This window comes from Amphibalanus amphitrite, unplaced genomic scaffold, assembly GCF_019059575.1.
Source record: "Amphibalanus amphitrite isolate SeventyFive unplaced genomic scaffold, NRLGWU_Aamphi_draft 000303F_arrow, whole genome shotgun sequence".
NCBI lineage: Eukaryota > Metazoa > Arthropoda > Thecostraca > Balanomorpha > Balanidae > Amphibalanus > Amphibalanus amphitrite.
This window is the reverse complement of record NW_024881798.1, coordinates 651,876-670,333: the sequence shown is the minus strand read 5'-3', so window position 1 is coordinate 670,333 and position 18,458 is coordinate 651,876. Positions and strand designations below refer to the sequence as shown.

The window sequence follows — 18,458 nt, the reverse complement described above, 5'->3', positions numbered from 1 at the left end:
TTTCAGGAAAACAGAGGGCCGTCTCAGGTACACAGAGGGCCCTCTCAGGCACACATAGGGCCCTCTCAGGCACACAGAGGGCCCTCGCAGGCAAACAGAGGGCCCTCGCAGGCAAACAGAGGGCCCTCTCAGGTACACAGAGGGCCCTTTCAGGCACACAGAGGACCCTTTCAGGCGAACAGAGGGCCCTCTCAGGCACAGAGAGGCCCCTCTCAGGCACACAGAGGCCCCTCTCAGGCACACAAAGGCCCTCTGAGACACACTAAGGGCCCTCTCACACAGACGGTCCTCTGAGACTCACAGAGGGCCCTTCCAGGCACACAGAGGGCCCTCTCAGGCACACAGAGGGCCCTTTCAGGCACACAGAGGACCCTTTCAGGCAAACAGAGGGCCGTCTCAGGTACACAGAGGACCCTTTCAGGCACACAGAGGGCCCTCTCAAACACACAGAGGGCCCTCTCAGGTACTCAGGGGGGCCTCCCAGGCACACAAAGGGCCCTCTAAGACCAGCAGAGGGCCCCTTAAGACGAACAGAAGGCCCTCTGAGGTACGAGGGTCAATGTCAGGCCACAAGGTACCCTATGAGGCCACCAGACGGCCCTCTTAGATCAAAGATGGTCCCTGGAGGTCACCAAAGGGCCCTCTGAGGTGAACAAAGGGCCCTCTGAGATCGAAGAGATCAAAGAGATCAAGGAGGGCCCTCTAAGGCGAATGGAGGACCTTCAAAGGTCACAAAGTGCCCTCTGAGGCCACTGGAGGGCCTTCTGAGGTGATATGAGGCTATGTCAGACCACCATGAGCCCTATGAGGTCATCAGGCCCTCTGAGATCAAAGAAGGTCCTTGGAAGTCATCGGAGGACCCCTTAAGGCTCATTGAGCGAACAAAGGCCAGAGGGCCCCCTCAGACACCACAAAGAAGTAAAAAAGATCCCTCTGAGGTCAAAGACAGCTCTCTGAGATGTAATAGGGCCATTTGAGGCCTCCGAGGGCCCTCTGATGCCACAGAGAGGCGCCCTCTGATGCCAAAATAGGGTCCTCTGAAGTCTAAATCCACCAGAGGGCCCTCTGAGGCGAACAGAGGGCCCTAACATTAACCTCAAAGAGGGCCCTCTGAAAATCAACTGGCCTTCGGAGTCAGTGTCCCAAAATCGTATTTTGGCTTGGGTGTCAGAGGGGGAAAAGGTCACCCAAAAGAGGGATAAGAGTGGACAATTGTCAGTCACAGGGCAGTCGGAGCCCTCTGAGAAGGCCACTTGAGCCTTACAACAGAGGGCCCTCTGAGGTGATATGAAGGCTATGTCAGGCCACTATGGGCTCTATGAGGTCATCAGGCACTCTGAGGAAAAAGCTGGCCCTCTGAGGCGACCAGAGGGCCTTGGACAATCAGAGGACTTTTTAGGTCAACTAGGGGCCTTATGAGACCAGCAAAGGACCCTTTGGGACACAAACAGGGCCTCTCAGGCACCCGGAGGGACCTCTTTTCTAAGGCAAACAGGGGGTCACCTTAGATGATATGAGGGCAGTATTTTAGGCCACTAGGGGCCTCATGTATTAGCAGGGCTGAAAAAAGTGTTTCGGTGGTTGTCGTCCGAAGGAAAACGGGCTTATTTGGTTGTCGGCTAAAGATGTCTAACCCGCGCCCCGCTGAGGGTCCTTGATTTCCATGCCCTGCTGGGGGGGGGGGGGGGGTACAACACCCCGCTCTTTTAACTCTGATCCTGGGTCAAGCAACGTGTTAAGCAGTAAACGGCATTCGAAAGAACGTCCAAAATAAGGATGAAAATATGTCATTCATTTGTTAGATCAAGTCAGAGGTCAGGTCACCAGATGCCAGTAAATGAAAAATATTGCCTTTTTCAACTTTTTTCTTCGAAACACCGGCCCACAACTCGGGAACCAATTATAGAGCTACGGCGCCGCGGAAAAGATTCGATAGCCCTTTTGACCCGCCTTTCAGTGACTTTTCGACGGTGCCACTGGTCGACTTCCACTCACCTTTCAACAAAACGTGCTCAAGTTAGTACAAGCACTTAAGTCGTGCAGACGCCACGGACCCTGCGTGCGAATACATTCTAATTCCTCTCCTTCTTGATAGCGCAGGGCGCTCAGCTGTCAAGCTCAAATGTCCGACGATCCCTATTCCTCGACCTCGGAAGTCCCGAGACACCATATCCTCGTGGGCATGACATGGCGTGCCCTCCCCGCATCAAAATATTACCGGCACTGGCGCGGTCCCGCCGCGGACCTACCCCCAGGCGCCGCCGGGGGTGGGTATGACGTCACAAAAGGAGCCCCGGTGGATTGGAGGGGACGCTAACTGACCGCCGGCCGGGGGCGGCGCTGAAGGGTGCGGGCAGGGGCCGGCCGAGTCCTGGAAGGTACTAGATTTGCCAGACACGTGTTGCCAGTGGACAACCACGGCGACCACTTGGTATGTCATTAGCCCCGTTTACATAGGAGTTGCCAGATTCACATGCCAGCTCGATCTACTTTCAGGTGTTCGGCCTCCGCCATGTCGACAAATGCTGCGCAGCAAATACAAAATCTAGAAATGTGGTAATGGAGTTCTGGCCACCAAATAGAAAAAGCCTGCCAAGTTAATGATGCTCTTCATGTTATGTAGTTTTGAAAATAAACGACGCATGGGCTTCAAATGAATTGTACGTCGTACATTTGGGCATCATATGAGTGGAATATTGCAAAGTTTTTACCCAACATTTAAGCATAAGACTAAGTTGTTTCCATGAAAGCGATGAAAATAAAGCTGATTGTTGAGTTCGATGCACTCCTTGCAGCTTATATTTAGTGGATTGCATTTATTCATATTCTGCATTCATTTATAGAAAGATCAAATATGTAACACCCCTTTTCCCGCTTACCTTCAACCTCTGAGCAGTGACATTTTCTTGATCGATTCAAAAGGCATGGAAACACCAAGCAGAAACTGAGTGCGTAAGATATTTGGTAGCAAGTATCACATACGCTCTAAATGACTTTCTAAGCAGATTCGAGAGTCAGTAATTACCTATTTAATCACGTTGCGCTCATTCATCAAGTCAAACAAATACCTAAACCGATTGGTAGCGTCATCTAGGCGATCATAAGTGCCAAACTGCTAGTTAAAGACTTCTATTATAGATGGCACTGCTAGACAAGCCAGAGCATATGCCAGAGGATTTTACCACCGCCGTGAAAAATTCCTAACCAAAGGCGCACTCCGGTCCCCTCAACATAAAACTCCCGATATTTCTCTGACCAATCAGAGTAAGCCTTGCTCGGCGCTGATTTGCTTATCAGAAAATGACGTCATTAGGGAGCCACGGCGTTCAAGCTATTTTGTGGCGGTTCAGGTGATCCACTTAGAAGTCATATTTTGATGTTTTTAGAAAAGTCTGATGAATCCTTTTATATTTTCAGAAAAGAACCCTTAATGCTGTTGTTGATAAACCCAACTTCGCTATTTTTGCCAATAGTAATAAGACAGGAAATAATCTGTTGGTGGGTCTTCACGCTAAATCTACCACCCCCAACTACGTCATCATCGTTCCTAAGCATGCTGTACTTGGTCATAACTTCGTTGCCCAGCACTAGTTAGCCTTGATTTCCACCAATCAGAGTGCAGAGCTGTCTGCCGAGAGACAGCAGTACCCGATATTAGTGGTGGGCCAAATACTTGTTTTCTAAGATGTTTTTCTTTACAGCCTTTTATATCTTACTTTTGTTTATATTATATATCGCTTTATATTTTGTTTTTGTAAGGAATATCTGCATATATTGTGATTTATATAGCTTGATTTAGCTCATATGGCAAAGTGTTTACGAAGGGGTGCAGGGAGATATGGCAGCAGATATGGTGCTTGCAAGTAGTCTTTGTACGCATGAAATAGTACCCTTTTTTCGAGCCGAAAATATCCTATTTATTGCAATTTATTGATGTATCATGCCTGAATTCCGAAAAAGTGCTCCTCGTAGCATTGAATACAGTCACTTGTGTAGTTGCAAAAGGTCACTGGCCAATTTTGTGATATCTCTAGGCCAGCTAGGGAAATGTCTAAATGCTATGTAAACAGGGTTATTGGTCGCCTTTATGAGGGTCGCCGGTCGGCCGTCCGAACGATGGTCGAACGACGCAGTATATACTAGATAGCTACGGGGAGTTGGAATATGTCTGTAGCTACCAGGAAATTTTCCACTGGCGGATGCCGCCGCGTAGGGTGGTAACGGACTCGAGAACTGCGAGTCGATTTGATGGGGGGGGGGGGGGACAGAGAATGGTTTGCGTGGGAGAGGCGATTGGGTTGGGTGGGCAGATACGAATGGATTGCGCGCTTCTAACCGCACTAAGCGGGAGATCTAAATCAGTTCAGGCGCTGCGCGTGGTCGCCATAAGATCGTCTTCTCGGTTGTCGTCGACAACGACAAAACGATACAATTTTTCACCCCTGTGTATTAGACCAACATACGGTCATTTGAAGTAAAAGAGAACCTTTTGAGGTAAAAAGGGCCCCTGGAGAGAAAACAGAGGGACCTTTCAGGTACCCAGAAGGTCCATGGAGGCCACTAGAGGACCCTTTGAGGCCAGTGATGGTCTTCAGAGGCCATCAGAGGGTCCCTCTGAGGGTAACAGAGGGTCCTTAAGACGACCAGAGGCCCTCCGTGAAAATGCGGGCGTCACAAGGCCCGGTTTGCATCAAAGGTCAGGTAGCTATGCCCAGTTTTGGCTCTCTGTTGCCTGCCGACGTGTTCCAAGCTGTCGCAAAAAAAAACGATGTGGTGGCACCCCCGCCCTCCCCCCCCCCGCCCGGCCAGGGTCCTTCTAACCAGGGATGCGGAGGCGTGGAAGTTTCAGACGGCTCCGGCTCCGGAGAAAAAAAAAATCGGCTTCGGCTCCGGCTCCGGCTCCGGCTTCGAATCCAGTACTCAGTTCATCCTTTATACAAATAAATACGGGTGGAAAAGAAAAGATGAAGGATTGGTTCACGTTGTTTCTGTATTTGCATAACAAGGCTATTTTGAATACCACATATTTTACTGCCTTGCAGGTACTGTGAAACCGAGCTAGGTCAATAATGTTTTCCTCTTCAAAAAAAAAAAAAAAACAGCCGGAGTCGCCGCCTTTTTTACCGCTCCGGCTCGGGCTCCGGGCTATATTGTTTCACGGCTCCGGCTCCGGCTCCAGGCAAAATATGCCGCCTGCCGGCACCGGCGGCTCCTTCTTCTTCTTCTCTGCGCGGTCGCGGACCGCGCCTAGGGCGCGGCCGGCGGGGGCGGGTCGGTGGCGACCTGCACCCGCCCCACTCTTCTCAAGAAGTTGATGACATGTTCGGCCGGCCCCGAGAACACTTCCTCCAGGGTAGGACAGTGCCCCCAGAAGCCGGCCCTCGCCGCCACGTGTGCGGGGCACCCGACCAGGAGGTGCTCCACGTCCTCCTCCTCCTCGCCACAAGCTCGGCAGGTCGAGTCTGCGACCAAACCGAGACGATGGGCTGTGGCTCGCACCAGTGGGCAGTATCCAGTGCGAAGCTGGGACAAGGTGACCTGGCCCCACCTGTCCAGCTCATCGTGGCTCGGAGTAGGGTCTCGGTGAGGGTGTCGCTGCGCTCGTGCGGAGGCCAGCTCCGATGTCCAGCGGCGAATAGCTGTCCGCGCGCTGGGTAGGTCAATCGGGGCCTCCTCTTGAGCGCAGTCGGCGGCGGCTTGGTTAGCGAGGCGGTCAGCTGCCTCGTTGCCGGCGAGGTCGGCGTGGCCCGGGACCCAGTGCAGGGTGATGTCCGTCCCTGCGGCTGTCAGCGCGTCTATTAGGCCCCAGACGCGCTGGCCGATGGCCGACTGTTGGTCATCCGGGCCGCGGCTGAGTAGCTGGAGCCCCGACCGGGAGTCTGTGCAGAGCAGCACTCTCTTGATGAGTGCTCTCGAGGGGGCCGGTAGCTCCTGGAGGCGTGTCAGAGCCTCCGTCATTGCCACCAATTCCGCCCTCATGCTGCTGCACACTCGACCGGCCGGTGCCACGCACTCGATTGTGCGTCCCTCGCGGTGGAGCTCCAGGATCGCTCCACCGCCGCCTTGGATGGTGCCTTCCTTGGCGGATCCGTCCGACCAGATAGTGCAGTCTGGGTCGGGGACGAGGGCCAGCGCCGCTAGCGCCGCCTCCTTTCTTTTCTCCGGCTGGTCTGTCCTCCTTGTGGGCTGCGGCAGGTCCAGCACGAAACGGACGGCGTCTCCACAGTGGTGCCAGGGTGGTGCGCCCTGGTAGAGTGCCAGGGGCTCCACTGGGAGGTCGCTCAAGCCCGCCCTGTCGCAGGCCCACCTACCGACCCGACGAAAGCATGGCTTGTGTGAGAGGGTCGCGTCCTCGTCTGCCGGCGGTGGCGGTGGCAGACCCGCCTCCCCGGCAGACGTCACCGCGCGCCTCCATGCCTCGTGGGCCCGGTAGCGGAGTCTCGGTGGTGGTGTCTTGTCCAGTAGGTTGCGAGCGGGGTCTCCCGGAGGTAGACGGACTATGCGCGCGTACTCGCCGGCTGCCAGCTCCTTGGCACGGAGTGATAGCGGAGGGAGGCCTGCCTCCGCCACCAGGGTCTCCTTATCCGTGAGCTTGATGCAGCCGGTAATCAGGCGCGCACATTTCCGCTGCTCTACCTCCAGGCGCTCGCGAACAGCCGGTGCCGCATGGGTGAAGTAGATGGCCGCCCCGTAGTCGAAGAGGGAGCGCACGTAGCTCTTGTAGGCGATGCGGAGTGTGCTACGGTGGCTTCCGTAGCTCCTCCCGGCAATCGCTGACAGGCAAGCTCGGCGCTTTGCCATCTTCTCTCTGAGGGCGGCGATGTGGGCGGCAAAGGTCAGCTGACAGTCCAGCTTCAGGCCGAGGAAGGTGGGCGTCTCCTCGTAGCCTAGCGGATGGTCGCAGAAGCTGAGCTGGGGCTTGACCTTGCCGCCGCACTCCTTGGGGTCCAGCGTGAAGGTGGTCATCACGCACTTGGATGGACTAGGTTGGACCTTCCAAGTCTTCACCCAGCGGCTGACCTCGTCCAGGGCCGGTTGGAGCCTGTCCGCACACTCCTGCAGAGAGCGGCCCGTCGCGAGAAGGGCCACGTCATCCGCGAAGAGGGAGACTGTTGGGCTCGAGTCTCCGGCCCGGAGTTGGTCGTCGATGTCGTTACAGTAGATGAGCCAGAGGAGAGGGGCGAGCACGCTACCCTGCGGCAGGCCCTCCTGGAAGACCCGCCACCGGGAGGTTGACGTGCCCCATCTCACTCTAGCGCGCCGGTCGCTGAGTAGGGCCCTGATCCAGCGTGTGGCACAGCCCGGTATACCCAGTCGCCGCATCTTAGCGTACAGCGCATCCCGCCACACCCGGTCGTACGCTCGCGCATAGTCCAGGAGGACGAGGATGGCTCGCTGCGGCTTCTTGGATTCGAAGCCGTCAAAGATGGTCTGGGTGACACGGGCTAGCTGGTCCAGTGTAGAATGACCGGCGGCTCCTCCGGCTCCAGCTCCGGCTCCGCACCCCTGCATCTATAACTCGGCTTCTGAGCCACGTACCAACACGCCTAAGGCAGTGTTCGAAGGGACGCAAGCAAACAATAATGACGAAATTACGCCTGTCGCTTTTTAGATCAGTTCAAAATTCAGTTCACATAGGTCATCCAAGGTTAAATTTCGCCAATCTTCAGGTCCAATTTCGACAATTTTCAACAAACCACCGCATGATTCGGAAATGAATAGAGCTACAGTACCGGGGAAAAGCGTAGTTAAAGGGACCCTCCCACCTTCAAAAAAGTTACTGAATTGGCATGAAAGTGATGTCGCTCGATTCAGAAAGAGCAAAAACGAATATCTACCAAATTTCATCGAAAAATATTCACCGGTTTTCAAGATATTAGACTTTTACTTTTGTTTACTTTTTGGGATCTCCGCTGTTCCTAGCGACTTTATTTGAAAGTGCGGCATTTGTTGCGCGCAAAGCAGCATATACCACCGCGTGCTACAAAACGTTTTAGTCAAACATTTAACGGACGTTCGAAAGCCTGATGACGTCATCAGATTCCCGTAATGGTTAAGAGATAGGGACCACGCTGGTCCCACCCTGCAAGTAAAGGGAAGAAATTTCTTGAACACCATAAAGCTGCGGGGGTTGCGACCAGGATAAATGGTGGTTTCTGAGCCTGGCCGCAAACTTGGCTATCTCAACTCAAAACTAATGTTAAGGTGGGAGGGTCCCTTTAATAGCTCTTTTAACACCCCTTTCGCCGTTTCCATCCTCAGGACATTCAAATCCTTCTCCTCCATGCCGCAACCCCTGATCCGGGCTGGACCTGGACGGGCAAATTTATTCCATGCGGGCGGCTCCCATTGGAGCGCACTGCAGCTCCAAAGGAAGCACACTCGTAACCGGGTGCAGTGAGCACTTGGGAGGCTGGTCGGCCTGTCCTGTTGGACAGGCTCAGCCCCAGTGAGTCACCAAGGTGCCCGCCCAGACCAATGTCTCCCTCAATTCCTATCATCCCTCCGGCCCTGAAATGGTCTCGTCAGACCGAAAGCCGAAAGGGCCTGGGTCCAACCCAACAAAACAAACAAAGCTCTTTTAACGCTCTTTCTGTAAACTGTGCTCAGATTTGACCTAAGCCTGTTAATTGTACACTTTTTATATCGGAACATTTTCTTGTTTCTACAGCTCTGTAGGCCTGATAGCTCTTCCTGCGAAACATTTTTTGGGTCGAAAATGGCAGAACATGACGTCATTCTGACGTATTTGCGGCCAACCTATCATAGCCTCTGGAAAAAGGTCACAATGTATAAAATGGATGCCCGGAGAGGTCCTGAAAGTTTGGTGGCGATATCTGCAGTCATTTAGGAGATAGCTACGGAAGAGGACAGGGGACCGTTTCGCCCCCCCCCCCCCCGCCCCCCATACGGGGCGCGGGCTAACGCCCTTTCAACTCAGGCTTCAAGGGCCCTTTTGCCACTTAAGGGCCCTTTCAACCCAGTCAGTCAAGGGCCCTTTTGACTGCGGATCCCCCCTGAGAGAAATCCTAGATACGCCACTGATGCTGTACCGCAGTGCACAGAGGGTGCCGGCTACTAAATAGCGGTCCAGGCTAATCTACATTGAAGATGCATGGCTCTAAGTTGCAATGTAAAAGCCGAACTGAAGATACTGATCTTCCATGGCTGGAGACAAGTCTACATAAATGATCTGTATCTGCACATCTCTGCGCATTCCGACTTTTGACAGTTTCTTCTCAAGAACTTCATGACGTCATTTAAATGATGCTTTCTCAATATCGTTTTTACTTCAGAAGATATTTACCTATCCTTGATTCGTTTGTTTGTTTTCACTTTCTTCGTTTGTCTTTCTGTGTGGTGCGCTGGGCCGCATCAGACCCATCAGAGCGACTTTTTTTTCGGCCGTCGCTTTCAAATTATCTTAGGATGTTCGTGTAGACCCTGAAGTTTTACCGTATGAAACATGGACCGAAGGGAAAGTCCGGCTGGGTGAGTTCTAAGTCTGCTGAAGACGAATGAGGCGCACCCTTTGTTCTATGTTAGGGCGTTAAATGTAAAGTTTTATTCACATTTGCCTGGTCCAGGTGGCTGAATTTCGTTCCAGCCCATTTTTTCTTTGAATTCGCAAGTAGTCAAATATTTAGTTGTCAGCTACTTATCTTACTTCTGCTTTTACAAATGCTTGTTCTTCCTAACATATCCTCACATCATTGCAAAATATTTATTTGTTCTTTGCTTATTATACCTTTTTAGAAATTTATTTTCCATTTAATAAGATAGATAGCATGATGTTTTCCATGACACATAATCGCATTTCAATCAAAAGTTGTTCATGATAGCTTTAAAATGTATGTGTTAATCACGATCTATCAACCAAGATACGTCAACTTAAAGATCATAATGCATCTGGTATTGTTGCTCTGGTAATTCTTTTGGTGAGACATCCCAGGTGATAATTATTACACCACATCCCTATACTTTGTAGTTTGTTATAGCAAATTGTTTGATGACTTCTATATTTTGCAGAAAACGAACCAAGCGAGCACCTAAGCCTGTTGATGACAACTCCTGGGACTGCAGCGTGTGCACATACAAGAACACTGCCGAGGCCTTTAAATGTCTAATGTGTGATGTCAGGAAGGGCACATCTACAAGGTATACATACTTGCTAGTGCACTGGTGGGCTCGTTGCGAACCATATATCAGTAGCATAAATGTTACATATGTAGTGGTTAATTTCTTTGAATGAAATTTGCCTATTTATCATTGGATGTAACCGGTATAGCAGTATGCACTGATGCACTCTATTATTAAAGTAACAAAACAACATTTGAGTACCTACCTATGTTTTATAAGTGTTCAAGGACTGTGGATTGTGTAAGTTGGCATATAGGTGGGCACCCATGGAAGTTGGAACAAAGCAATTATATGTGGCACAGGTTGGGTACCTACCTACCTTGGGAGTATGTGCAAGGGCTGCCCTTGTTTATCCAGAATGGCTGGATTTATGAGCTTGATATCACTGTCAATGTTGATTGTTGGTGTGTAAAGCATGCCTTTTTTACAGGAAACCACGTCTTAACCAGGACATCCAGCAAGTTCAAACTTACACTCCTCCCATTCCAAAGGCCAAGCGGCTTGACAAGAAGGATGGGAAAACACTCAAGGGGTGAGTTTTAAAGAAATGCTTAGACTGATGTCTGGGTTGCTAGTAGCTGTGTAAGTTAACATAGCTGCTAATAGAAACAAATAGCAATGAATGTTGTGCCATCATTGAAAATCTGATGATTAAAAGTTTCAAGCATGATACACTTATCTGTGATCTCGCATCAAGTACCAGTGATGAAATATAAATTGGTTTGGCATCATCACCATCAAAGTCTGCATATGCACCTTGTGCACAGTGATCCTGTAGAATAGCATTACTTTAAGTGGTGTTTTATTATTTCAAGCTTCATTAGCCACCTTTTTAATTTAACATGGTTTCGAGTCATTAACACTCATGTTCGTTTATCATTGACATTCCTGTCCTTGAATCAGTGATGCTCCTGTCCGTAACCCAGTAATGCTCGACCTGTTCAGTGTTCATGAATCAGTGATGCTGCTTTCCGTGTATCAGTGACCCTCTCTCCTATATCCATGGATCACTGACGCTCACCGGCCGCCCGTGTTGCCCCGGCAGGCTGTCGCGGCTGCGCGGCGTGGACCGCAGTCAGCCGACACACCAGGCGGTCACCATCAACGACGTGACCGTCATCATCACCGAGTTCCGCGCCAAGGCCAAGTCGGCGGCGGCCGTGGCGTCGGGCGCCTCCACCGGCGACACGAGCAGCCTCTCGGAGAGTGACCGGCACTCGGAGGCGTCCAACGGACTGCCAGAGCTGCAGGTCAAGGCCTGAGGCGGCTGCCCGCCGCGCCCGCACACTGACAAACGGAGAAAGTGAGACCGCGAGCGCACGCCGCCAATCAAAACTGCCGCTCACTGCCAGCCGCCGCGCGGCCTCGGACTACCCTCGGACACAGAGACGGCCATGTGATAGTGCGTGACACGGCGGCGCGCACGTGGCGCGCCCGGCGCGTACGGTACGTGCCAACGCGGCCGGCGGAGGCCGAGAGGACCCTGAGAGGACCCCCGCACGGTCCGAGCCAGTCGCTCGCTGTGGTCCGCCCCGCAGCCTGGCCGACGGGTTGTCGGGCTATCCGGCGCGAGACGCGCCGCCCCTGTGTTTTGTACGGCGCCACTGGCCGTGCCGCCGCCGGTGCCCCGGCCGGTTGTGTTGTGGTGTATGGAGCTTGTCGCAGTCGTGGGCGCGCGCCCGGCCTGCCTGCCCGCTGTTCGTAATCGCCTCGCATTGTGTTTGGTCAGCGTTAGACGTGGCAACTACTGAGTCCCTGTCTCGCGGTTCTCTTATCATTTACCTCAGTCGCGTCTGGCACGAGTCTGGGGGTTTTAATAACAAACATTTTGTAGATTGTTGTACCCATCCGTGTACTAGAGCCTGGTCTATAATGCATTCATCATGAGACTGTGTTGTGTTTGGCGTATACAGTGAGCACGGTATGGTGCGGTGCCAGGAACCAAGGCGAACACTTATGGGTACATCGAGACGGAGAGCTTCGTGCGGAAGTCCGGAGGGTGGGAACTGTTTTCTTTTCTTCCTTAATGATTGAGCTGTCGGGTGCAAGACTTCGTGTCAGCTACGCCAGAAGTGATCGCGTAGATACGTAGCAGAACATCTTGCTCTTTCCACATCGCCTTGGTCTCCGTATTCCCCAATTAGAATGACTTGTCGAATTGTAAGAGACGACTGTAATGGATCGGCCACCGTGCGCAATCAATCTAGTCTGAGGCTACCTGCCACTAAACCACGTGAGGTCACCGTACCGAATGCCACCTTTTAGGGTTGTGCTACCACTTATGAGGGGGCAAGAAATGGCAACATCGTCAATGCATTTAATATTTACTTCACTAGTGGAGCCAGTCCTCAGTGGAGCCCAACAAGCGGGCGCGGGCAATATTCATTTACTACTCGGCGCGGGGACGACGGTAAAATATTTCAGCTTAGGACTATTTCCTTTCTTTCACTTCATATGGCAGCAATCATCAGTCCCAGTCGTGCCGCTGTTGCGTCAGTTCTTACGTGGCGATAATTCAGTGGCGTTCTAAGCCTTCCGTTTGCGCTGTCGATCACAAAGCTGACCAATCAGCAGAGGCTTTTTTGCAAGCTGTGTCGTTCATTGGCTCATAGGTGGCAGCTTCTGAGGCAGAATTTGCCATGGAACATAGCTTATTCGTCATTTGTTTATGAGGAGTGTATTGTCCTCTCTCCCCTCTCTCCCCTTCCTCAGTTTGGCTTGTGCTGTTATTCGCCGGCCGGTAGGTATTTACAGTATTTATTCATTGTTATGCTTAATTCATGCACTTGTAGGTATAGTTATATTTAACTGAAGCACTGGCGAATCCAGAAGGGTCTGAGGTTCCTAATATTCCCAACACTTCACTTTTCAATGCCAGGGGGTCTCAGCCCCCGCCCATATTGGTGTTTTGCCAATTGCTAACATATGGGGAGGTCTGTTCAATCCCACTTGCTGTTTGGCCCCTGATGGAGCAAGAGCTTTCAGCTTCACTTATGATCAGAGGGCTGTTCACGGGCCTTGTGTGCGGTCCGACCGCACACAGCCTCCAAGCTCCGCCCACTGCGTCCCTACGTCAGCCTTCCGTCACCGCACACAGCGACCGCTGTGGCCGGTCGGGACTGGCCACAGCGGACTGTCCACCGCACGCATCCGTGACGTCAGAGCCGCCTACCCATCCCCTACCCCCATGCCTGCTGGACGCACCGCACACACCGCACGCAGCAGTGTGCGGTGCCCGTGAACACCCCTCAGGTGCCTGTGAGTCCACAGGTGAGTCCTGTGAGTCCACAGGCACAGGCACTGAGTCTTTGATGAGAGGAAGATGACCGTACCCAATTTCTAGATCCTCAATCATTGGTTGACCTTCCAGGTCAGATTGATTTTTTTTTCAAACTAGATCTAAAGGTCAGGAAAATTGAAACCTGTTAGAGAGGCTAGAACTTCATAAGGTGAGGTTGTAACGTTTTTATCTTTTTGAGGGTGCTGATCAAGAATTTCGTGTTGGTTTTGGTCACAGGTGATGCCTTCAGGCTTCATGCCTATAGGCCAGGTCAGGTCAGGTCAACCAGTAGGCATCCTGCTGGCTGTCCATAGTGGGTGTCAGCCACGACTGACAGTTTTGTAACATGTTACAAAGGCACCAGACGAGTCCAGAACTACATTGTAAATGTTCAAATGGGTGCTGAATTTGAAATTAACTCCAAAATCTACTATAGGAACATGCAAAATAAAGTAAACCAAGGTCATCTAAGGTCAATGACCTTGACCTGATCTTCATGTGACCTTGAGACCCACAAAAATGCATTGGACCATCACCAACATCATCTCACATGTTTGAACATTTCCAACCTCAAAAAGACTGGAAATTCTCAGGCTCAGATAATGTGACCCAACGTACACCAAAATGTGATTCCAGCCAAATATGATTTAGAGGAACAGGTCACAAGTCAAATGTCCTTTGGGTCAGGGTCATAACTTTTTCGGGGTAGGTGTAAAATTGATCAAGTCTAGAGTACTAAAAGTTTTGCCCTACTCGGCCGCTTTTTGCGCGAGTTATTCATGAAAAACCGAGGTTTTTTTTTACCCCCCTATTAGTGTGAGGGTCAGGTATTTTATTTTTGATATTAATGTTTTATTAGCATTAAGACAGCACATAACAATATGTGTTGACCTTAATGATTCGTGCTTGTTTTCCCACAGAAACATGATGAAGTTCACAGTGGTTGCCTGGCTATGCATGTCCACTTTCGTTATTGTTGCTGGCAATGAACATGGTGGGAGAGTTAAAGAAAAGGTAAGCTACAAAATATTTTATTGCTTTATTAAGAATGGTGTGAATGAATTATTGCATTCCTGCCTTACCATCATGATCACATTTAATCTTAAGTTAATTCCAAGTTTAATTTGATGTGTTTGATGGCTTTCGACAGAAACTGAGTGACGAGGATCACTTTGAGGGCGATGAGCACAATGTGGACTACGACCACGACGCTTTCCTGGGCGACGAGGCCAGCGAGTTCGGCAACCTCACCCCTGAGGAGAGCAAGGAGCGGCTCGCGTAAGTATTCAGCTAGCAGTCCTCATTCATACACCCGTACCGAGTAACCACGTCAGGCAAGGGAACCTTTTGTTTTCATTTGTCGCTCATCTATCACTTACCTATCCACTGAGCTATGATGAATTCAGAAAATCGGTCGGTGACCTGAGCGCTGTCTGTTCGTGCTGTTCCACAGCGCCATTGTGGACAAGATCGACACAAACGGTGACGGCGAGATCACGGAACAAGAGCTGATCGACTGGATCAAAAAGGCGCAGAGCAAGTACCTGGAGGAGGAGGTGCAGCGACAGTGGGAGGTCAGTCGGGTGCTGCTCGCGCCCCGGGAGAGGTCACCTCCCTGTCGCAGAGTTCACCGATGTCGCCCTGTAATGTCAGAGGTCGCGGTGGCGACCTCTGTCTTAGCGTACCTATTGTATGTTCAGTGCAGTGCAGTTCAGTGCGATGAACTTATTTACAAGCTTCAACTTGGCTTCTTTCGTTCTTTCATACTGACCATCTCCCTCCCATCCTCTCTAGGCGCAGGCGCCGGCCGCCAGCCAGGACAAGGACCACATCTCGTGGGACGACTACCAGCAGACCACGTACGGCTTCATCGGAGAGGCCGAGGAAGACGGCGCTGAGGCGGCCGACTACAAGAAGATGATTGACCGGGACCGGCGCCGCTGGGACGCCGCCGATCAGGTAACTGGCCCGGATGGAGTAAAGACGGTAACGGGAGCAGGGGACGTTTAACGGCGTGCAGTGCTTGGTGTGGGTGACTGGATGGGCAAAGGGCAGGGCGTGGGGCTAGGATTCCGGAACGTCCGAAATGAGCCTCTCGCTACAATTAGAATGAACTGTCAGCAGTGAGTAGTTTCTGTTGTTGCAATATGTCGTTAAAATTCGTCAATAGGTAGGACGCTGCCACGGCATGTGACTTATCCCTATTCGGTGTGTACTGTGTGACCTCTGCTGATGATAAGTCATCGGTCGTAACGTGTGTGTCGTAACTGGTTGACGCTGATGCCCTCCCGTGTCTCCACCGCCAGGACAAGGATGGCAAGCTCACGCGCCACGAGTTCAGCACGTTCCTCCACCCGGAGGAGGCCGAACACATGAAGGACGTGGTCGTCAAGGAAACCATCGAGGATATCGACGCCGACGGAGACGGCAAAATCTCCGTCGACGAGTACATTGGTGAGTGTGGAGCCATCTTTACGGATTGGAGATGGACCGACGGGGCACGGCTCAGCCGCTCTCTTACGACGTTACTTGCGTTCATAAATCTAATGAATCCGTGCAAGAACGCTGGACGATGAAGTGAACAATCATATGCTTGTGCCATGCTGTGGAAAGGAACCTACCCACCCCTTCCAATCCATCTGAGGTGGTCTGTGTTGAATCCCTAAGTTCTTTAGGAATTTGGCACATCCACCGCTCGACGTGTTACCGAGTGCCCATGCTCCTTCCACTGCTCCACCGTGCTCGCACGCCGCCCTGACAGCCTTCCGTTGTGTTCCCAGGCGATATGTACGACGAGTCGGAGGGAGATGAGCCAGAGTGGGTTCAGCACGAGCGGGAGACATTCAAAAGCATCCGTGACGCCAACGGAGACGGCTACCTCGACTTTGACGAGGTAAGAAGACTTGGGTGCGCTGAAGGGTGGTTACTGATTATAAAACTGATGAAATTTCTATGCTTTCACGATTGTCATGCTATGAGTTTTAAATTTGTCATGTGCTTCCAGTGCTCGTCAGTACGCATTTCCTTGAAATTTTATGAAGAAATAACACACATACTTAAAAACTCGTTGCCAATACCTTGTTTTATTGTGCGATATGATTTGCTGCACGGGCTGCACAATGATCCACTGCCCTGCTAGCGTGCAGTCGATTCTACCTCCCACTCACCCCGTGTGCCACTGGCACCCTCTGCCATCCGGTTTGCCCTGCATCCCATCTGACTGGCCCGCCCGTCCGTCTGCCGCAGGTGAAGGCCTGGATCATGCCGGATGATTACGACCACTCCGTGTCGGAGAGCCAGCATCTGATCCACGAGGCGGACGTCAACCGTGACGGAGTACTCAGCAAGGAGGAAATTCTCGACAAGTACGATCTGTTTGTGGGCTCACAGGCCACAGACTTCGGCGCCGCGCTCCACGACGAACTGTAACGACACCTATTGGCGCGCGGCGTTACCAACGCCTGCTTAGCGTTCTGGACAAATGCAACGTGATTTCGGAGCTAGATATTTGCTAAACATGCGGCATCTGCTCAGCACGCTAAGCAATAAGGATATGCAAATAGGGTTTCAAAATGCGAGATTAGAAATAGCGACGGTGGGTTTTCTGGAGCTGGGAGCGAGAAGGCTGCATGAACAGGGCATGGGGTAGCTAGACAGGAGTTGGAGACGCAGGGTACGTCCGCTTTATTAGTGCTTGCTCTGCTAGTCTGGGCTGAGGGCCGTCAGGGGCGCGGGCGTGTGTTACAGTGGCACGCGCCGGGCTTTAACGAGAGGCACTGCCGGCGCGCCGGTCGTGCTCATACGCTGTATCTCATCTTCATAATTCATTGTATTAACATGTTGCACCCAGTATGCTGTTACCGAGTGGCGTGGAGTGTTGATGCCGGCGTGCCAATTTTAATGTTTATACAGTTGACACAAATACATTTTTAGCAAGGCTGCTGTTTTCCCATGATTAGGGTCGTGTTACACCCTTGTCCGAAAATACTATAGTTATTTACCTCCTTTTTTCGTCCTCGGATTTTTTGTTTCATCGTCACACCCAACCAAAATCCAATTTTAGAACACTGGTTTCGGGTGTGCAGTTTCCCTCAAAAGTCTGGGTCTGACTGGTGGATCACCTATCACAAGTTTCAGGATGTTTTTATCAATGCCACGCCCGGTTTGGCTTGCCGGGCGCGATAGAGCTGAGATGACATGGTCGAATCACGGTATATAGTACGATTCCACCACCGGGAGGAGCCGTGGCGGCCGCGTGATTCGCCTGAAGGGGAGCGGGGTGTGACGTAACATACCCGGCCACGGCGTGGGAATGGTGCTGAATTCGCCTGTGCAACCGGTATCAGCGGCGACAGCTGCCGGGTCCGGCTGACGTCAATACACAGTGGCTGTCAGTTCACGGGACTGCCTTGGAGAACAGCTTACAATGTTGCTGGGGGGGGGGGGGAGGTCGCCAATAGATTACTGCAATGGGAAAAGAGCTTTCCAGGTTTGAAAGGTGTGCAGGAGGTGTTGATTGGTCTGTGGTTGTGTTGTGACAGAGAAGCGAAAATGGAAAACTGAAATTCGCTTAATGGCGGAATGCTATAGGCATTAGTCATTCTGGTTTGTTTGTTTGTTTTGTTGGGTTAGGCCCTTTCGGTCCAATGAGACCATTTCAGAGCCGGGAGGATGATAGGATATAGGGGGAGACATTGGTCTGGGCAGGCACCCTAGTGAGTCGCCGGGGCTGAGCCCGTCCAGAGGACAGGCCACCCAGCCCCAAGGCACTCACTGCACCCGGCTACGGGGTGCGCTCCCTCGGGAGCAGCGGTGCCGCTCCAAGGGAGTAGCCCGCATGAGATAAAGTTGCCTGTCCAGCCCGGAGGGGGGTTGCGGCGCGGAGGAGAAGGATTTCTGTATCCTGAGGATACAAGCACGGAACGGTGTGAGGCATTCTGGTTTTCACTTGGAACATTTGTGCAGCGATCTTGAAACGGTTGTGCTAAAATGAAACCTAAATTTATTGCGGAGTGCTTTTATAAGCATACTGTTATTC

General features: G+C 51.8%; 3 protein-coding genes across 6 annotated transcripts; 2 read left to right on the top strand and 1 right to left on the bottom strand.

The window, feature by feature from the left end:
- Window positions 1–5,247: 5,247 nt before the first annotated feature.
- On the bottom strand, window positions 5,248–7,323 carry LOC122387940. The gene has a single exon (XM_043378633.1). It carries the CDS (start codon window positions 7,321–7,323, stop codon window positions 5,248–5,250), a length of 2,076 nt encoding a protein of 691 aa, XP_043234568.1.
- Window positions 7,324–8,173: 850 nt separating this feature from the next.
- Window positions 8,174–17,357, top strand: LOC122387922 (calumenin-like). 4 transcript variants are annotated; one of them, XM_043378579.1, is made up of 8 exons: window positions 8,174–8,205; window positions 14,341–14,434; window positions 14,571–14,698; window positions 14,874–14,994; window positions 15,215–15,379; window positions 15,727–15,874; window positions 16,201–16,313; window positions 16,667–17,357. In XM_043378579.1, the coding sequence occupies exons 1-8, from the start codon at window positions 8,198–8,200 to the stop codon at window positions 16,847–16,849; spliced, it is 960 nt and encodes a 319-aa protein (XP_043234514.1). In that variant the 5' UTR covers window positions 8,174–8,197; the 3' UTR covers window positions 16,850–17,357. The 4 variants fall into 4 exon arrangements, with proteins under 4 accessions (XP_043234514.1, XP_043234517.1, XP_043234515.1 ...); XM_043378582.1 differs by lacking the exon at window positions 8,174–8,205 and adding an exon at window positions 12,665–12,880; XM_043378580.1 differs by lacking the exon at window positions 8,174–8,205 and adding an exon at window positions 12,742–12,884.
- Window positions 9,154–12,029, top strand: LOC122387923 (YY1-associated factor 2-like). The gene is made up of 4 exons (XM_043378584.1): window positions 9,154–9,492; window positions 10,030–10,158; window positions 10,571–10,672; window positions 11,186–12,029. The coding sequence occupies exons 1-4, from the start codon at window positions 9,467–9,469 to the stop codon at window positions 11,400–11,402; spliced, it is 474 nt and encodes a 157-aa protein (XP_043234519.1). The 5' UTR covers window positions 9,154–9,466; the 3' UTR covers window positions 11,403–12,029.
- Window positions 17,358–18,458: the final 1,101 nt, after the last annotated feature.